Genomic DNA, 19,698 nt, shown 5'->3' on the forward strand with positions numbered 1-19,698 from the left:
AGATACCCAGTTGACCTTTTGAGATTACAACCTCTGTTGTTTAGAGTCTATCTTGAAAGTCATTTAATTTGTGACCATTGAATGTGAATACGACAAACGTCCTGGATCATGTGGTGAACCAATCAAAAACAAAGAGGTTAGTTTGCAAAACAGTTGCGCCCCATTGAAAAATTACCATGTCAGCCTCTTCACGTCTAGGTACTGAATTCATTTCCTTAGAGGAAGATTGCTAAAAATGACCATTTCTAAATGCAGCACGCATGGCCCCAGTTGTACAATTTATGATCTTCAAAAATGTAACAAATATAGCCTCATATCCTTTCCAAAAAAAATAGTCCACTCCAGTCGTACATCAGTTTAAATCTATCACATGCATTGTATATAGCCAAGAATGTGTGCAACATTAACAAAGAATCTTCGTGCGCAGAAAGTAAAATAATGAAATTAGAAACAGATTGAAAATATGACAATAATGAAAATAACAGCAATAAAAAAAAAAATAATTAGCAATAAAATGCATTCAAAACTTTTTCTTTCCTTAGGATTTGTAACCCAAAATTTAATTTAACCAAAATGAGTGCGCAACTAAATACAATGGAATTCCAAGTCAGTATTAATACAGATCAGAAAAAGTCATTTTAAATCACAAACAACTGCAGTTAATTATTTTAATGAATCTGACACTGTGGCAGTGCTCCCTTCTCTATGATTGCCTATTTTTTTTCTGTGTAAATAATATAAAAATGTGTTTTTCCTTCTCATTCTCCTCCCTCCTACAACTCAAGGGAATGGAAGAGTTATTTTTCAAGGCCTTGGTGAGACTTCACTCTTTCTCCCCTCCCCCACTCCATTATCACTTTACCTGGTTGTGAGCATGTGTGCGTGTTGTGCAGCCACACCCGGCTACTCTGAATCCACCAATCAGCTGCTCTAAGAGCCAGAAAGAACAAGGAGGTGTACTTCCTGTGTTTGGTGAGTGAAGAATGGGGCAGGACAGCACAGCCAGCGACTTGTGTATTTTTGTTCCTGGGAGTTTCATGCTGCAGCTAAGGGGAGGGAAGACAAGCAAACGTAGTGGACAAGACCCTGCTAAATTTTTGTTTGATTTATGAGACAGCAGTTCAGTGCGAGCGGCTTATAGAGGACAACAAGGCAGAAGGGGGTTGAAGGAGGAGGGGAGAAGATAAGTGTCAATCTGTTGAGACTTGTTTGGGAATTTGAAGAAGTAGGTGGGGAAAGCCAGAGAAGGCAGCGAGAAAGTAGAGGAGAGTTCAGGCATAAACATTAGACTTTTTCACCAGTGTTAAATAAGTAGCTTCATTTTGTAACACGTTTGAGATTTAATAAGATATCTAGGACAATGTGAAAGCAGTGAATGCATTCTTGTGTGTTGTGCAATCCCCATGTTTGAGAGCTGAGCAGGACCGGGGGGAGACTAGCTCTCCCCAGAACTTCACATTCAGGTGAGTGGCTTCTCTCGTCTTGTGATTTTCACATAAACGCCACTGTGAGTGTTTTTTTTTTTTTTTTTTGTCTCAGTGCAATGCATATCTTATTCTGTCATGACTTGCGTGTTAAATGCCATGCCTATGTGTAACAGGCCCTGGCTTTCACAAAGGCCTCATTTGGTTTGCTGTGCTTTGCAGGTTTGTGCTGCATTCTTAGCAAACTGTAGGAGGGTGTCACCTTCTCTTTTCTCTCAGGACTGCGTCTTCATTTTTGCTCTGTAAACTGAAGGCAGAGTGCATTAAGCTCCCATGTAGCATTCATCTCTGCAACAGTGAGGCATGAAACTGTCTGAAACCGGCACAGTGCTATCAAGTTGTTGCAGCAAAACGTGTTGAAAAGTCTTTGTTGGTACTTCATTGAATAAGCTGTTACTTAAACCTGTTCCTTGATTTGACTGATATTGTGACTAAACTATGTGAAATGTCTCCAGGTTCTCCAAATTATGGTACTATGGGGACCAAAAGGCCAAGCGGCACCCTCTTTGACACTTTATCAAATATAAAGACGTGTGACCGTAACCTTCAGCCAGGCGGAAGAATTTCCAGGGATTCCAGTCCAAGGCCAGCCATGACTGCCCAGTCAGAGTGGGAAAGCAGCCGAGAGGAAGAGAGACGGAGAGATCGCGAAGTGAAGAAAATGAAAGACAAGTCCAGGTACAGGGATACGGACCCCCGTGAGAGATACTACGAACGAGACCGAGGCCCCGTGCCCAGGCTGAGGGAGGCTGGGCGAGAAAAAAGGCAAGAGGATGAGAGGAGGAATGGGAGGCCGCTGTCGACTGTAGAGAGGGAGACTGAATGGGACGTGAAGAAAGGCGACACGTTTACCAGGATGAGAAGAAGCCGTGAACGGGATGAAGGACAGGAGCAGAGGCACCAAAGAGAAAAGCCAAGAAGGACTGAGATGGACAGCAGAGAGCGGGGGAAAGAGAGCACTCTGCTGAGGGAGCGGGAAAGAGGTCAATGGAGAAACTATGAAAAATCCAGGCAAAGATATCAGGAGTCCAACCCTGCTGTCCGAGACCAAAGGAGAGACCTGGAGTCATGGGACTCACGGGACACGAGAGAGAGAGATGAGGCAAGAAGGCGGCAAAACTTGGGAGGGAGGGAGGCGAGGATGCCCTCACCGCACAGTCGAAGAGACAGGGGGATGCATCCTGACAGTAGGAAGCAGGAGGGGACCCATAGGAGAGCTGGAGGGAGGGGAACGAGGAGCGAGGGAGACAGCGACGAGCGAGAAACAAGGCGGGAAAGAGCGAGGGACAGCAGAGAGCGGGAGGAGTTGACATATCAACACAGCAGAAGTGAGGGGGACAGCAAAGGCAGCGCATCAAGGGAGCGGGACAGAGACAGACACAGAGACGCATACCTAGTTGGGTGGGGGGAGGAGCGGGATCGGGGGCGACACAGGGAGGGCGACAGAAGAGTGGTGTGGGAGAAGGGAGGACGGTCCGGCGACAGGAGAGAGGAGCAGCGCGACAGAGCGCACGGGCCGTGGAAGGAAAGGCAAAGACAGGAAAGAGAGGCTGACCCTAGGTGGGATGACACAACCCTTAAGGAGGCGGCCTCTGGGGAACAGCCAAGATCTCAGAGTCGCGGCGAGTTGAGCAGCGACATGAACAGTGACACGCGACGCAGGCGAGGCAGAGACAGCTATGAAGAGGGAGAGTTGGGGAGGGAAAGTGAACGGGATGACAAGAAGAGTCCACAGAGAGCAAAGAAAGAGGAGCAAAGGAGAAGTGAGCTAGACAGAAAAGAAATGTCAGCTAGTGTGCCGGAGCAGAGACGGATGTGGTTAGAACCACAGAGGGGCAGGAATAGCACAGAGTCATCTCTGGAGAATGACTTTGTAGACAGAGAGAGGTCCGTAAAGTGGAAAGAGGGGAGGGGAGAAGAGGGGGGAGAAGCAGAGAGAGGATGTGTTGAAAGTTGGAGATGCGAGTTCAGGGAGCAGCAGGAGGGGGTAAATGTAGACAGAGGAAAGGAGGTCCAGGGGGAGTTAGATCATCTGTCTGGCAGCGATGGAGGGATGGGGGGAAGCTGGCAGAGGGATACCGAGGGAGAGAGCAATAGCGAGGAGAGCGAAGGGGGAAGTCAGACAGGGTGGAGGACAGACAAAGACCAAATCCTTTCAGGAGAGGACGGCTTCGTGACCGTGTCGAGTGGCGATGAGGATGAGGATGAGCGAGAGGAGTTTCTGGACTGTCAGGACTTTTGGGAGGGCGGGGATGAAGGTGACACCCCCTCTTCTCTTGGCTACGAGCCATGGACAAGGGAGGAATATGCCAATGAGGAGGAACTAGCAGGGGGGGGGAAGAAGCCCACATACGTCTTTTGTGTAATTGGGCAAACGTTACCAAAACTGAAACCTGACACGATGTCGCCGTCACTCACTGAGCAGGAGGAGGAAGAGGAAAGGCACAACCTCCTTTCAGAAAGTCTTCATCATAGAGGCGATGATGTCAGCCGGCAACCTCCTGATGACCTGAGTCTGTCACTGAGGAAGAATGACGAGCACCTGATGAACAGGCAACAGGTGGCTGATAAGGACGGCAACAGGTGCGTAGAGGACAGCAAACAATGTTTTTCTCCACAAGACGATCAAAGAATGAGAGCGAGGAAAGCAGAGGACCCTTACGCCGAAATTGAGCCTTTTAAAAGGGACTCACAGACTGAAAAACTCCTCATGAAGTGGAGGGAGAAGAGTAAAGAAATTGCTGAGAGGGATGGACTCTCTCCTCTGCCGAGGAATCCTTACGCCGATGTCTACTCTCAGTTGACTTTTGAGCAAATTCTCCCTGCCTTAGAAGGGCTTAACGTTGATGCAATGAGCCCAGAAGAGAAAGAGGCCATTCGAATCCGAATGAGCGGTGGGTGGAGCATGTCTGAGGAGCCTAAGCGGCATTCGCAAGCCCCTCACCTTAAGTGGGCCAAAAACGTTGTACGGGAGATCCTGGGTCACTCGGGGGAGGACGTGATCGAGGACTCCAGCTCAGGAGAACAAGAACTCGCACAGACTGAGGCGGGCCAAATGGAAAAGGTCCAGCATAGCTTGAGCGAAGATGAGCCGCACTCTGAACCGGAGCCGGAGTTGGAGGAGGAAGAGCCATTGGAGGTGGAGGGGCTTAGAGGTATGGGGCGGCAAGACATGCATGCTGACACATTTGCATACATTCACACTGACACATTGCTAGACACGGAAAGGAAGGAGGATCAAAAGCTGGTGGTAGATAAAGAGCGTGATCCTTGCCCTGACCTCAATTCAGAGAAGGTAGCAGTAGATGTGAAAAAGGTTGAGGAGGCAGACAATGAGGTAAAGAAGTCTGAAACTGAGAAAGAGGAAATGGAAATGTATTTGTCTGTGAGCAACACGCTGTATAAGCCGAGTAGCTGCCCCATTCTCATTTGTAAGTCTCAGTCAGATCTTCTCATGCCCTTTACAGAGGGCGATTATGATGAGGATGAAGAGGTGGATGAAGCAGGAGAAGAATGGGAGGATAAGGAGGCAGGTTCTCCAGAGGGTCAAGGCTCACTGAGCATAGCATCAGAAACTGATGAGTGTAGCACAGACAGAGCAGACCTGGCAGCGAGGAAGCTGGGAGACGCTACTCTGATGAGGACCTGTAGTTTCTGGGATTTGGGTCCCGAGGCTCGTTTCAGGAGACGAGGCATCCGTAAAACCACAGAAAGAAGAAACGAAGCGCTTGTAGAGTTGGAAGAGGAGGAAGGTGTTGGAAGGGATCGCAGAACTCGAATATTCACTGCAACAGGTAACCAAAGAGGAGGCAGTCCCTGACTGATGATTTGATTCTCAGCCCACCAATCAGCACTGCCCTTGTGTTCTCAAATGATGCAATATGCAGGGTGTCCCCAAAAAGATGTACATAGTTTCGTTGTCTAATAACAACAAATTATTGCTCAAATGATCTAAAATTTGAATTACACATGTAAAAATTAGGTTTAAAGGAGACACTATGCATTTGTTTTTCTTAACTATTTAATACAGTTTCCACGTATCATCACATTTCTGTGACATGCTTTCATCGAGAAACCCCAAGGATCAAGATCTGCATTGTACGTTCCTGCTGAAATTACCCGGTTTTGAGTGGGTGGGCCTCTCTGTAAGAAGATAATCATTGAAGCACTCTAGAATGTTATCCGAGACATGCAATTATTATTTAACTTGTGTCATGTCACAGGTGGTGTGTATATTTGTAAAGCTTAGTGATATTGGTTAGCAAATCTATCTGTTTGAATATATTGGAATTTTGACAGGGGTACCAAAAGATAAGTGCTCACACACTGTACTTGAGTACATATTCAGAGAGCGGATAGATTGTGTAAAAGTAGAAGGTACTTTATAAGTGGAAGAGATTCAACTTAAATAAATCAGTATCTGATTGAAAAAATATACAACAAACTATTCTCTTAAGGCTTTTCATTTTGTTTGTCTCGAATGTGCAGTTACTCGGATCGTTATATTTCAAATGATTTTTGGGGGGGGATTTTTTTATTATTTTCTCTTTTGAACCCTCAAATTTCCATTATTCATCATTTTGTCGCCCCATCACCCCCACAAAAGCCACATCTGAGTGTCAAATCTCACAATTTGACCTAATCAGAGCACTCATTTTTACTGTCAATCTTACTTGGCTTTGCGGCGCATGTGTCACAGGTAAAATTGTAGTTGGGTTTTGGGTGGAGACAAATTGGAGGTGGAGGCAGTGAAAGACACCAAAAGCCAAGAGACTGATTGGAGACAGACTGCAAACCGAGCAGCTTGAATCAGTCAGTCACCAAAGCCCTTCTTACTAACTTGACTACTCGACCATTGAGTTTGTTTTATGACTTTACTATTTGCACTCTGGTGCTTTGATAGGAAAGCTGTTGTATAATATTTTGACAACTGGACACTTTCTTGTTCCAGATGAGGATGATCGCAGTAAAAGCTGGGGAGAGGTGGAGCTGAGGTGAGTTCAAAAGTCACCTTTATAAGAGAAAATGCATTTAGTGTACTTGATGCTCAACAGCAAAGAGTAATTTAAAATCATCCAGGGATTTTTTATTTATTTTTTGGTAACAAAGTACCGCTGTTGTGTTTCTTCAGGAATGTTTTGGACACAATTGGAAGACGGAAAAGAAACTCAAAGTTTTTCAGTGAGTATCTCACCACTCTTTGATATTATTCACCTTTTGTTTATTGAACATGCTGAAACTAATTGAATGTGGGTTGAGGTATGCTTAGTAGTTCAATATATTGAAAGAGAACCACTTATACTGTATCACACCTGCTGTACATGTTATTGGTGATACAACCCCAATTCCAATTAAGTTGGGACGTTGTGTTAAACAAATAAAAAAAGAATACAATGATTTGCAAATCATGTTCAACCTATATTTAATTGAATACACTACAAAGAAAATATATTTAATGTTCTAACTGACAAACTTTTATTGTTTATAGCAAATGATCATTAACTTAGAATTTTATGGCTGCAACACATTCCGAAAAAGCTGTGTTACATCACCTTTTCATTTAACAACATTCAATAAATGTTTGGGAACTGAGGACACTAATTGTTAAAGCTTTGTAGGCGGAATTCTTTCCCATTCTTGCTTGATGTACAGCTTCAGCTGTTCAACAGTCTGTGGTCTCCGTTGTCGTATTTTACCCTTCATAATGTGCTACATATTTTCAATGGGACAATGTATAACCCCACAGTGATAAAACCTTCCACGCTTGTTTTCCGTGTAATTTCCTAATAAATCTTAATCGGGCATATAAGTTTGGTGGGCGGCACGGCAACGTGTCTTTAGATGTGTATCTGTGGCCTTGCTCGCAGACGGGAAAAGCGTGACGCATTGGCTCATTTCCCTTCAGCGTGTGTGATTCATCTGGGCAGAAACACTGGCTCAAAACCCTCCCACCTCATACTCCACACACAGTTTACACCAAAACGACACAAATGGAAAGCAAAATGTTTTTTGACATGCTAAACAAGCCTGGGTGCTCTTTACTCACACAGATGTTGTCGAAAGTGGTGTGTGTGTGCACATGTATGTTTGTGCGTGTTAAAAGACGTCTGTGTGTATTTTGTGCGTGTGTGTATGTGAGAGAGAGCTACAGGCAGGTTTGCGCAAGCATTCATCTCTACAAACTTGTGGGGGAAAACAGCTGCAGCTGTGCCTTTGCATTCCAGCAAGTATGTGAAAATGGGATAGATGGGTAGGACGGTAGGTAGGTAGGTAAGAGGAGGCAGAGCGGTACAGGGGGAGAAAAAAGTATGTGAAATCTCTATAATTTTGTACATTTCTGCATGTATTGGTCATAAAATGTGGTTTGCTCTTCATCTAAATGAAAAAATAAACAGAGAAACAGAAACAGAGTGCTTAAACTTATACCACACAAACAATAATGTATTCATATTTTTAATTGAAAATAACGTTAACATTCACAGGATAGGGAGGAACAAGTAAGGGACACTTTAAGCTACGTATTCTCCAAGAGCTAATCAGAATCAGGTGTGAGCCAACCTGGAGTCCAATCAATGAGATAAGATAGAAGGTGTGGTGTCCTGTCAAGAAGCATTCCCTGATGTGTACCATGCCTCGCTTAAAAGAGCTATTGGAAGGTCTACGATTAAGAATTGTTGACTTGTACAAAGCTGAAAAAATTTACAAAAGTATCTCTAAAAGTCTTCATGCTCCTCAGTCCACGGTTAGCCAAATTGTGACTGCAAGAGCACATTACAGAATGCTCAATGAGGTAAAAAAGAAACCTGCAGTGTCAGTTGAAGACTTACACCAATTACTGGCATGTGCCAATATCTCTGTTGACAAATCTAACATATATAAAACATTAAACAAAAATGTGGTTCATGGGAGATCAATGAGGAAATTGTTGCTGTTTAAAAAAAAATTGCTGCAAGTTTGAAGTTTGCTAAAGAGCACCTGGATATTGCACAATGCAAAATATTCTGTCGACAGATGAAATCAAAGTTAAATTCACAACATCAAAACTTTATCCCAGCTGTGCAGCTGGGATAAAGGAGCATTATGGTATGGGCATGCTTTTCTACCTCAGGGCCTGGACAGCTTGCTATCATCAGTGGAATAATGAATTCAGAAGTTTAGCAAGATATTTTTGCAGAAGAACTTGGGGCCATTTGTCCAACTGTTGAAGCTCAAAAGAGGATGGGTGTTGTGTTGTAACAGGACAATGATCAAAAACACAGAAGTAAATCAAGAACAGAATTGCTTCAGAAGAAGAAAAACATGTACTGGAGTGGCCCAGTCAAAGTCCTGACCTCAACCTGATTGAGATGATGTGGCATAACCTCAAGAGAGCTATTCAGACCAGACAATCACAGAAATCCTGCTGAATTCCAACAGTTTTGTAAAGCGCAATGGTCCAAAATCCAGCCTGATTATTGTGCACCTGATCTGCAACTACAGGAAACGTTTGGTTGAGGTTATTGCTGCCAAAGGAGGGTCAACCACTTATTGCATCTAAAGATTCACTTTCATTTTCCTCCTTGTACTGTGAATGTTGACATATTATGGTCTATAAAAATGTGTACAATGCAATTGTTTGTGTGGCAATAGTTTAAGGAGATTGTTTGTTTATGCTTGTGGTTTAGATGATCAGACTACATTTTATGACCAATTTATGCAGAAATGTAAGAAATTCCAAAAGTTTCACATACTTCTTCCTCCCACTGTAGGCAGTTAGGTAACTAATATTGTGGATAGCTAGATAGAAATTAATTTGTGACAGCAGCTAATAATAGTGTACTCTATTTATCTAAAGTAATATTTGTACTCTTAGTGCAAAGTGGGAAGCATCTTATTATTGACAGTGATATGATATATGGTATGATATATGATATATATATATATATGATAACAAATTGATAAACTATAATACTGTACACCCAGTATGTACAATTAATGAAATGAATGTTGATATGCCTAATGTGTATGCATAATAGTTAAATTTCACATTATAACTTGAGGGAAATTAAAGATAGTAAAATAATGAAAATGTGCTGCCAACAACTCCTCCTTTCAAGCTTCTTGTCTTTTACTTCCTGTATCTTTGTTTTTCTTACATCCTCTTCTTGCCCTCATTTTGTTCTCACCACAACAGATCGCGCGCAACTCTACCAGCAGTATAGTGAGGCAGCCCAGAACTCTGAGATCCTGCGCCAGTCTCGCTCTGATGTCCTCTCTGTTAGCGAGGACAGTTTGGCCTCTCCCGCTCCGTCGCCTCCTCCGGCCCGTCGACCTCTCCCGCCGCTGCCCCCCGTCCCGCACCCCCACTCCCTGTCCCACACAGGTTCCATCACCAGCGTTAGAAGCTTGCCTCTGCCCGAGCCCCCGAGGAGTGAGGGCAGGCCCTCGTCCCCGCGCCTCTCCATATCGCTCACGCAGTCGGCCACGCTGTGGAGAGAACTGCCGGGCGTCAGGAGCAGCAACGAGCTGGAGGACCTTACGGAGGATGCGAGGCGCCTTCAGGAGGTAAACACAAACACATAAGTGAAACATATAAGAACACACGTTTTACCCAGTGGTGGGTGGGCAGAGCCAGCAAGGCCTTCTCTGCTGGCTTAAACGGTGTGAGAAGCACTCATCTACATACACATCCTAAATTCTAATATTTGTTCCATGAAATTGCAATACTTTATGGCCAACAATCTATTCTATTCATTGTGTTTTTCTTGGATGCACCGTTTCCTTGGACTTTAGATGTATTTGTCTCATCAGATTTCAGCCTCTATGTGCTGCCTATTCAAATCTTATCTGTCCAGAGCCTTCAGAATCAGTAGTGATGGCAAATGTAACGTGAATTATATTAGCAGAGGGACTATCTCCTTAACCTATCAGTTTTAAAATTTGTTATCACAGCGTCAGCTAAGTGGGCCACAATAATGTCAGTATTTTCCCCTCATGATTGGTTGGTCAGAACAAAACTGTTCACTAGCAAAACGCATCTGTAGCGATCTTAGAATTACTCCAAATGATGTACGTGGCACAGTTGCGTGCTGTTATATTGTGTTTATCTACAGTATTGATGGTTTCTACAATTGCGACGTGATAGTGGTAACTGAAGGTCCAAGTACCAAACACACGGCCTCCCACTGATATTAACAGGATAAGCCACGATGTCAGTTTGATTTGTTTTGAAACTAATTAGTAAATGCTGAGAGATGCTCCCAAGATACGATGAAACTATCCCCTAGTGACTGGGAGCAGCATTGAGTAATGACAATTAATTAATTGTATTTATTAATAATAAACAATTGATATATGGTATATTATGTTAGGTATTATGTACTATATAATTTATAAACACACACACATGTCTATAAAAATTAAGATGTGGGAGGGGACCAAAGGACCACAGGTTCAAGATTTATTTGGTTCGGGACTATCAGCAGCAACTGGCAGTCTAGTGGTTTATGCCGCTGCCTATCATGCAGATGGTGTGGTGCGTCAGTGCCTGGATATACAGTAAGTTGCGTCAAGAAGGGCATTTGACGGTAAAAGCCAGAGGTCACAACAAAGGGTCTGTCCTCAGTGACCATTTGGGGGGCCTTGCAATATATGTGGGGCTGTTGGTTTTCACATGTGCCGTTATCCTACCCTGGTTGCTAAGTCTCTGAACTCTGACAACACAGAATGTAAAGAGAATTTTCCTTCAGGGCATCAGTAAAGCGTAGGGCACCAAAAGGCAAAAAGATGTGTTACTAGATCTTCATGACCAGGCTGTTTTTAGACGTCATTTCACATCAGCAGCCACTGAATCGTTTTAAACGGGGCGTAACTAAAATGAATCAGTCGGTTATTACTTCACAACTCAGGCTGCTAAAAATTATTACAGAAATGCAGTACTTTCCCCATCCTTCTTCTGGCAGAAGATGTAATTGCGTAAGTATTTATTTGAAAAAGTTAAGTCTTTACCAGTTAGCTTTTCAACAGACTCGACAGGCTCACTTCCACTTTTTTTCCCCCGCCAGTAAGTCAAAAAGACGTCAGTCACAGAGAGCAGAAGCATCACTCATCGTTGCTTGTATTCCTGTCATGAAGTCCTGTGTTCCTCTTCTTGTGTTTATAGGTGCGATTTGAAGTGGTGACCTCTGAGGCGTCCTATTGCCGCAGTCTGGACATTGTTGTCGAGCATTTTGTGAAGTCCAAACAACTGGGGTCGCTATTGACCACCCAGGATCGGAACTGGCTCTTTTCCCGGTTGGCCGACGTCCGCGCTATCAGCCACAGGTCAGACATGATGCAGATACAGTAGTGTTTCTTAACCTTTTTTGGAGCCAAGGCACCCATTTTACATTTGAAAAATATGGCACACCACCAGATGAAAATGTCACAAAAAGTATGAATATTGAATTAATGATGATCTCATCCCAACTTCCAAATTGAAAAGTGGACCAGTTTAATTAAACACAAAACTGATATACATGAAGGAAGCCATGACTTATTCTATTGTATGACTGGCCATTGGTGGATACATAGGTTAATTTACCTTCTGCCATTTATGGAAAAGCATTTCATTGTTCTGCCTGTCACTATAAGTTGCTGGTATAGCTAGATGAACAAAGATGTATTTTCAGCCAGTTTACACAAAGAAATTCCCATGCATCATGCCATCAGTTTTGGGGAGAAAAAAACAGTGCTCGTTGTACTTTATGTGAGATCGATGTTTCTAAAAGACACGGATGAATGGATAATGTGAATCGACATGTAAAAGCCCAAACACATATTACGAGAGGAACGACACAAAAGCGCCATATTGTGCAAAGGAATTTGCTAACTAAACGTTACAAAAATAATTAAACACGTCCGGATAATAACACAAATATTAGTAAAACTGAATACATACTGTGGACATTTACTTTTTAATCAATTTTATTAAACAATTTGTTAATTGCAAAGAATACAAAATAGCACAATAAAAATATACATACATTTAACATTTTGGTCTTTATTTGGAATATTTTTTAAATTAATTATAATTGAATTAATTGCAAATAATACAATTTTAAAATGAGAATGAATATTATTTTATTCAGTATTTAAACTTTTTTTTCAACCTCATCTACAAATGACCTGTCCTAGCAGTCTGTTTTCAAAATCAAATGCGACCGTTGAGCACAAAAGGTTGCCCACCCTCGAGCTATAGTGTGCAAGCAGATGTGCTAGGATCAAATCAAATACATTTATACATGGGCTCAATTAAAACATTTTGCTGTTGTATTTTTTAGCTTCCTATCAAAGCTTGAGGAGCGGCTGGAATCGGACATCATTCACTTTACAGTGTGTGACATCATCGCTCGCCACTGTCAGCGTTTCAAGATGGTTTATGTACCCTACCTCACCAACCAGTCCTATCAGGATGCCACCTACCAGAGACTCATGTAAGACATTATTGATCATGTCAATCGACCATTGGATAGTATTTACAGTTCTTAAACACTTGTTTTTTTTTCTTTCAGGAATGACAATCCAGGCTTCAAACGCATTGTGGAAAAGTTGGAGAGGAGTCCAGTTTGCCAGAGACTTCCCCTTCGTTCCTTCCTTGTCCTTCCATTCCAAAGAATTACGCGAATTAAGCTGTTGGTCCAGGTGGGTTTGTGGTGATTGCTAACATTGCAGTAAAACCTGCTCTGATCTGTTTGTTTGTTTGTTTCAAACAAAATTTTCCTCAGAGGACATACAGTGAATCCATTCATATTTGTTGTTCTGCATTGACACATTTACAGATTTTTTTTGGGGGGGGAACCTATCCTCTGTTATATTCTGAAAAACACACCTATTTTGTGCTCAGGCAAAAGCCATCTAATTTAAAATGGCACCAATGTACTAATGGCCAGGAACTATGCTGATTTAAAGGAGGCGCTTCATTTACTCATGCCATAGCATTGTCTCATCGGAAAAAAGTGGTTTGCTGACATCTTGTGACATCAATAAACCTTTTTGGGGTGCCTCAATTACTTGCAGATTTTTGCTATTTGTGGGAGGGCTTGGTCTCTATGCCCAACACTGTAAAGGGAAAAGCAACATGATGCTTCGTAATTAGCATGTTTGCCTCACAGTTCTTAGGTTCAAGGTTCAAATCTCAGTTCAGGCCTTCCTGCGTGGGGTTTGCATGTTCTCCCTGTGTTCCCCCCCCCCCCCCCCAGTGCACTATTTGTAGTAAATAAATAATAATACGTGGACCTGACGATCTCTTACGGTACACTGTGTCACATGCGCATAGTTTCGCGCTGAACTAACAGCAGTTCAAAATCCAAGGTTTTATCTGACTTCAGAGGAGTTTCTTTTGACGAAATTCTGCTTGTTTGTATCTCCCACTTGAACACAAAGTACTTTGTTTCCTTTCCAGAACATTGTGAAGAGAACAACTGCGGGCACTCCAGAAGCGATGCAGGCCATTAAAGCCTTGAGACTTTTGGAGAAGGTAAATTCCTCCTCTACCAACGTCTGTGTTATTATAAATGCATTTTTTGGACTGCTCTCATTACTGGACTGTCAATATTTTGTTGATAACTTTTTTATTTAAATTAGGGGGTTAGATCAAGTATAAGGGGGGAAAAAAGGATAATAAAATCAACTTTATTTATACGATTAAGCCCTTTTTCACAAAAGAGTCTCAAAGGACTTAACAGGCCCACAGTTCACAAAAAGTGACATCCCCCATCCAGGCAAGGAAAAAACTTGAAAAGGGATCACAGATGGAAAGATCCCCCTTCCAGGATGACCAGGCTGCAATGGATGCCGAGTGGGCAACATTAATCACATGATTTGATTCTATACAATGTCAGCTTAAACAGCAGGAGAGTCCATTTAATGAAATAAAGTGCCTCCATGCAAGTGACTCTCATCAGGCCTTGTCGGATTGTTTGATCAGAATCAGAATCATCTTTATTTGCCAAGTATGTCCAAAACACACGAGGAATACAGACTCAACAGCCTTACTTTGCTCTTTGGCACCTAGCCCCTCTCTGAGCAGGTGCTGAGTGGGTCAAAGTGGCAGTAAAAAAGGCCAAAACGAGTCAGGGCAAGAGACTACTACATACTCTGTGTGGTTTTATCAAATGCAACAGTTTAGAAATAAGTCTTAATTCGAGATTTAAAGAGGTAGCTTCTCTAATTTACGCTGGTAGGGCTTTCCAGACTACTGGCGCCTAAATAGAGAATGTTCTAGACCTTGCTGACTTCTTTTTAGCTCTCAGAGTCACCAAAAGAACAGCATGTTGTGACCGTAAGGCTCGGGATGGAACATAAGGTACCACTAAGTCAGCAAGATAGGAAGGTGCTAAGCCATGTAATACTTGATGAGTAAGTACCAAAATCTTAACATCACATATCAGGTGGACCGGTAGCTAGTGCGAGTTGGTCAGTGTAGCAGTAATATGATCAACCTTTGTAGACGTAGTCAAGAGTCTTGCTGCAGCATTTTGGACTAACTGCAGGCCTTTAAATACTAGACATGGAAAGACCAGGAAGCAGCATGTTGCAATAGTCAAGGCAAGATGTAACACAAATGCATGAATTAAGTTCTCTGCGTCACTCATGGTAGAATGGGCCATAATTTACAGATACTGCAAAGATTTAAAAAAAATAAATAATTCTAGTAATATTCCTGAAGACAAACACTTACAAAAGAAAAAACAAACAAATACAATGCACATGGATGAGCTATAAGATAAACCAAAATTTTCACACATGGTAGAAAAGATATTTAAGAATAGTTTCATTGGCTAAATAAGCACGTAATTTCTGCCATTGTTTTTCACGCAAATCTTTTTGAGGCATATGGAGTAAGAAGTCATTTGCTCCAGAAAATGGTTTACAGTGTTAATAAATGCACTGTTACACTTGTGCCCTCTAGCTAATCCAAGAGAGCAATGACAGCATCTCCCAAATGAAAAGCATTGAGTCATTGGTGTCTCTCAGTGCCAAGGTGGACTTTGAGTGCAGGGTATGTAACGCCTGTGGGAGGAACTTTGGAATTGTTGTGAAAATTCCCAGTGGTGATCAATGCTAATAATATGATGGTCTTGTCTTGCTTGTTGCAGACTCTTCCTCTCATCAGTCAGTCTCGGAGGTTGGTGCGGGAGGGACCAGTCACTGAACTGATGGATTTCTCCCTTAAGGAAACGGAGAGGAATATTTACATGCACTTATTCAACGACTACCTGCTGCTTTCACAACAAAAAGAGTGAGTCAGCCTTTGCTTTTTCTGGATTACTGATTCATCCATTCGACCGAGATTTTTAATGATCATTTGCAACATCCTGTTCTATCCGCATTTGCTTTATCTTGTCAATCTTATCAGAGCGAGCTTCCTTTCCGTCCCCTTATTTACTGTGTGAATGCTGGAGACCATATGTAACGTTATTCTGCACCAAAGTTTATGATTTTATTGTGATTCTTATTTTATTATTATTATTTGCCTGACTTTTTTGACACGCGTCTTACATATTTTCTCAACTGATTCCGACCCTTCAGACGTCAAAAGATTTGCGAAGTTCAGGATACCCATAGAACCATTTTTCCACATTCCCAAAATTCACAATTTTCACCAGAATTCCACCCCCCAGAATCCCCCATCCAAGTCAGTGAGTCATTCAACAAAAAAGTTCCCCATTTTTCCCATTCCGAATTCAAACTGTTCAGCTCATTCAGAACATCTTGGGAATGATTTTCCATGTTCCAAAAGTTATATTTTTCACAATAAAATTGTAAAATTAAGAGCTATTTTAAATATTTACCTTCTACTTCCACATTTCTTGACTGAATATTCAGCTCATTCAGACATCTTGGGAACTAATTATCTCATTAAAAATTCCAAAATATTCAAATTTTCACAGTAAAATTTCTAAATTTGAGATGTTTTACATTTACTTCCTCCTTCCACATTTCTTGATTGATTCAACCCTTTCCAACTTCTAAATATTCAACTCAATCAGAACATCTTGGGAACTATTTATCACATTTCCCAACTCCCAAATTTTCACCATAATATTCCTACATTTTCACAATAAAATTCCCAAATATTCACAAAACAATTTCCAAATCAAGAGATATTGTACACACGTAGATTCCTCCTTCCACATTTCTGGACTGATTCAATGCATTGTAACTTAAAAATGTTTGGCACATTCAGGACATCTTGGGAACCATTTGTCACATTTCCGAAAGTTTCATAACAAAATTCCCATTTTAAGAGACATTTTACATACGTACATACATACTTCCACAATTCTTGACTGATTCAAACCATTCCAACTTCGAGTCTCACATTATACAGTTCAACAATTCAACGAATTCCACAGCATTTCTGTTCCGCGTGAGCACTTCAGAATTCAAATGTAAGTTCTACAAACATAGCTTTTTCCAGATACAGTATGTAATGTGCTTCTTTCAGAGGGTGCAGATTTACAGTGATAGACCACGCTCCTGTGGCCGAGCTGCGTGCCGAGAACTGTCGCGTCAAACTTCATTCTCTGCAGAAGAACCTGTTCAGGCTCCACATGTCAAACAAGTCACTGCTGCTAAGGACCGACACACAGTAAGAAGAGACAGCGTGCATGTTGAAAAAATAAAAATAAAAAATGCTAAGACAATGAGAACTTTTATTTATTTTTTGCTTTGTGTTTCTTCCAGGAGTGATAAGCTACGCTGGATATCTGCCCTTTCTCGCCCTCACCCTGAAGTTGATTTTTCTTCCGCACAAGGTGAATGCTTCCTGCTGTCTGAGGTCATTGATTGCTAGTGCCGCCACTTCCTTAATCACTCATTATCTGTATGATAATGTTTGACTTTGTAGCTTTTTGACTGTGGGCTTGCATGATATGTAATGTTGTGGCACATGTATGTATTTGATTGCCTATTTGTAATAGCGTCATACCATTTATTGTAGTTGTTCTAGTGCCAATAAGGCTTTGCTTGTTAGCTTCCTGACATATGTAGTACATGTATGTAGGCTACACACATGCTTATCCTGCCAACAGTCTCTCGTGTTTGTCACCCGCTTTCATGTGTAAACACCTGGCACGCAACTGTACTCGTTATGAAGTGTGTGTCTATTATACAGAAGTACCTTGATTTACGAGTTTAATTTCTTCCATTACAAGGCTCGGAACTCAATTTACTTGTATATAAAATACATTTTCTCTGTTGAAATGAATCAAAATACCATTGTTCTAGCCCCCTAACACAATTTGTGTTACATTTTCATAAAGAAAAATAACACTGAATTGTATAAAAACATAATCAAAAAGATTGGAAATAAATAAATTGCTTTTATAAATGTTAAGTGTACGTACTGTCGTAATCGTTTGCCATTAAGGGGCATGGCTTAGTGAGTGACATCAGGAGTTGGAGTCGGGTTGCGTGAGTTATGCCCTACAGCAGCTCCTTGCCAGTGGTCTCATTTTGTATTTGTGTGTTTGACTGTTTTTTTTTTTCAATAAACATCTGAAAGTGCATGGGAGATCACATGCCCACATGCGATGGCATAACACTATCTTAATAGCGCCACTTTGTTTTCCATTTCACTTATGTGGCAACGTAGCTGAAGCTTGCCCGTTCTTAAAATTTTTAACCAAGTGATGGTTCATACCTTTAAAAAAAACTCCCAAGTTGGCAAACTAAGATGGGCAATCGAATGTCAAGTTGCCACTGTATTGTGATTGATGACAGGCGTGTCTCTAGGCAGTCATGGGTGTAAGAGTCATGTCATGCATTTTATTTTGAACGCCTATTTTTTTTTTTTTTAAGATTTCCCACAGATGCAGTGTATCAGAGCTTTTGTGGCCCAGCAGCCAGATGAGTTGTCATTAGAAAAAGCTGATATCATACTGGTGCAACAAAGCAGCGACCGTAAGACCATCTTAATTTTAATGTTTTAAAATTTGAATTTGTTGACTTTTCCTCATTGGTTTCTACGGGTTTCCCCAGATTGGGTAGAGGGCACCAGACTGTCCGATCGGCATCGTGGATGGGTACCTGAGTCGCATTTGGAATTGATCAACCACTCCAGGGTCCGACAACGCAATCTGTCAGATGCCCTCAAACTCACGACGGCCACAGCTGCAGTATGAGCGGGACTAAAAGTGAGAGATTGACATGAAAAGACTCTCTGGCTTCTGCCTGCTTCACAGTTCCCGTTGGGATGGATTGGAGTGTTAACATCTGTGTCTCTGAATTTGGATTTCTACCTTTTAAAAGAACAGTCTGTCTCTTTGGAGCATTGCATGAGTAGATTAGACCTGGACCTGTGGAATCTATGTAAAAAATTATTCTCATCACAAACAGAATGTGGCCAGAGAGGTTAGGCTTATTTTAGGCAAAGTGCCCCTCTACAATTTTAGTGCCCCCCTCCCCCCACCGACAATTTTTTTCTGAGGATAAAAGTGCCCCTTTGGATTGAAAAAGTGGCCTAAAACGGCCGTGCCACCCCACTTTTTTTTGGGTGCTACGCTGCCCCTGCGTGTAGCTGTAATATCCATTTTAAAGAGCACACATAATTTCCCAAGAGATGTTTTAAGGAAAACAATACAATTGTATGTTGACTACAGAGGAATAGATGAGTTCATGACGCATATATTACTGTAGCCCCTGCATGCAGGAGACCTTGACAGGGCATAATGTAAAAATGTGGAACTTCTTAAATGTACAGAACATTTTAGGCTATAGAGGGAATGTTTCAATAAATTCAGATTTCAATCACGTGTAAACACATCAAGACTTACTGGAAAGTGTTGTTTGTTTATATACACACCTAACGAGATCCTTCAGTGGGGACTTGCTTAAGCCACCTTAATACCACGACTGTCACATTATAATTATATAAACCATCAGTACCATACAAAAATGGAATTTGACAGGCATGCAACTGCGCCAGGTACATCTGGAGCAGTTCAGAATCAATATTGATCTGTTAACATGACAGAAACAAAATACTGTCGATCATACTAATCAGAGATGCTGATTAGCAAAATATTGTTTGCAGATTGCTACAGATGTGTTTGGCTAGTCGAAATTGGCTGTAAAACGTTTCGCTCTGACCAGCCAATCAGAGGATGGAAAATGCTGATGTCATAAAGGACGAGCTCACTGGCCGTGGGATGATGCAGTTAAAATTTTATTGGTTAAAGAAACAGTCCCG

General features: G+C 41.8%; 1 protein-coding gene across 3 annotated transcripts; it reads left to right on the plus strand.

Moving 5' to 3' along the window:
* Window positions 1–946: 946 nt before the first annotated feature.
* Window positions 947–19,271, plus strand: arhgef5 (Rho guanine nucleotide exchange factor (GEF) 5). Of its 3 annotated transcripts, none has more exons than XM_061776710.1 (15): window positions 947–1,463; window positions 1,940–5,278; window positions 6,436–6,478; window positions 6,616–6,665; window positions 9,658–10,028; window positions 11,626–11,786; window positions 12,785–12,937; window positions 13,016–13,145; window positions 13,906–13,980; window positions 15,415–15,504; window positions 15,602–15,744; window positions 16,954–17,097; window positions 17,193–17,263; window positions 18,309–18,410; window positions 18,489–19,271. In XM_061776710.1, the coding sequence occupies exons 2-15, from the start codon at window positions 1,960–1,962 to the stop codon at window positions 18,629–18,631; spliced, it is 4,995 nt and encodes a 1,664-aa protein (XP_061632694.1). In that variant the 5' UTR covers window positions 947–1,463; window positions 1,940–1,959; the 3' UTR covers window positions 18,632–19,271. The 3 variants fall into 3 exon arrangements, with proteins under 3 accessions (XP_061632694.1, XP_061632696.1, XP_061632697.1); XM_061776713.1 differs by having other exon boundaries at window positions 948–1,463; window positions 1,940–4,639; XM_061776712.1 differs by lacking the exon at window positions 15,415–15,504.
* Window positions 19,272–19,698: the final 427 nt, after the last annotated feature.

This window comes from Phyllopteryx taeniolatus, chromosome 6 (genome assembly GCF_024500385.1).
Source record: "Phyllopteryx taeniolatus isolate TA_2022b chromosome 6, UOR_Ptae_1.2, whole genome shotgun sequence".
Classification (NCBI taxonomy): domain Eukaryota; kingdom Metazoa; phylum Chordata; class Actinopteri; order Syngnathiformes; family Syngnathidae; genus Phyllopteryx; species Phyllopteryx taeniolatus.

Coding starts and splice junctions, on each gene's coding strand:
- arhgef5 (XM_061776710.1), top strand. CDS start 1,960: ATGGGGACCAAAAGGCCAAGCGGCACCCTCTTTGACACTTTATCAAAT. Junction 13,146..13,905: donor GAATTAAGCTGTTGGTCCAG/GTGGGTTTGTGG, acceptor TTTCCTTTCCAG/AACATTGTGAAGAGAACAAC. Junction 15,745..16,953: donor CTGCTTTCACAACAAAAAGA/GTGAGTCAGCCT, acceptor TGCTTCTTTCAG/AGGGTGCAGATTTACAGTGA.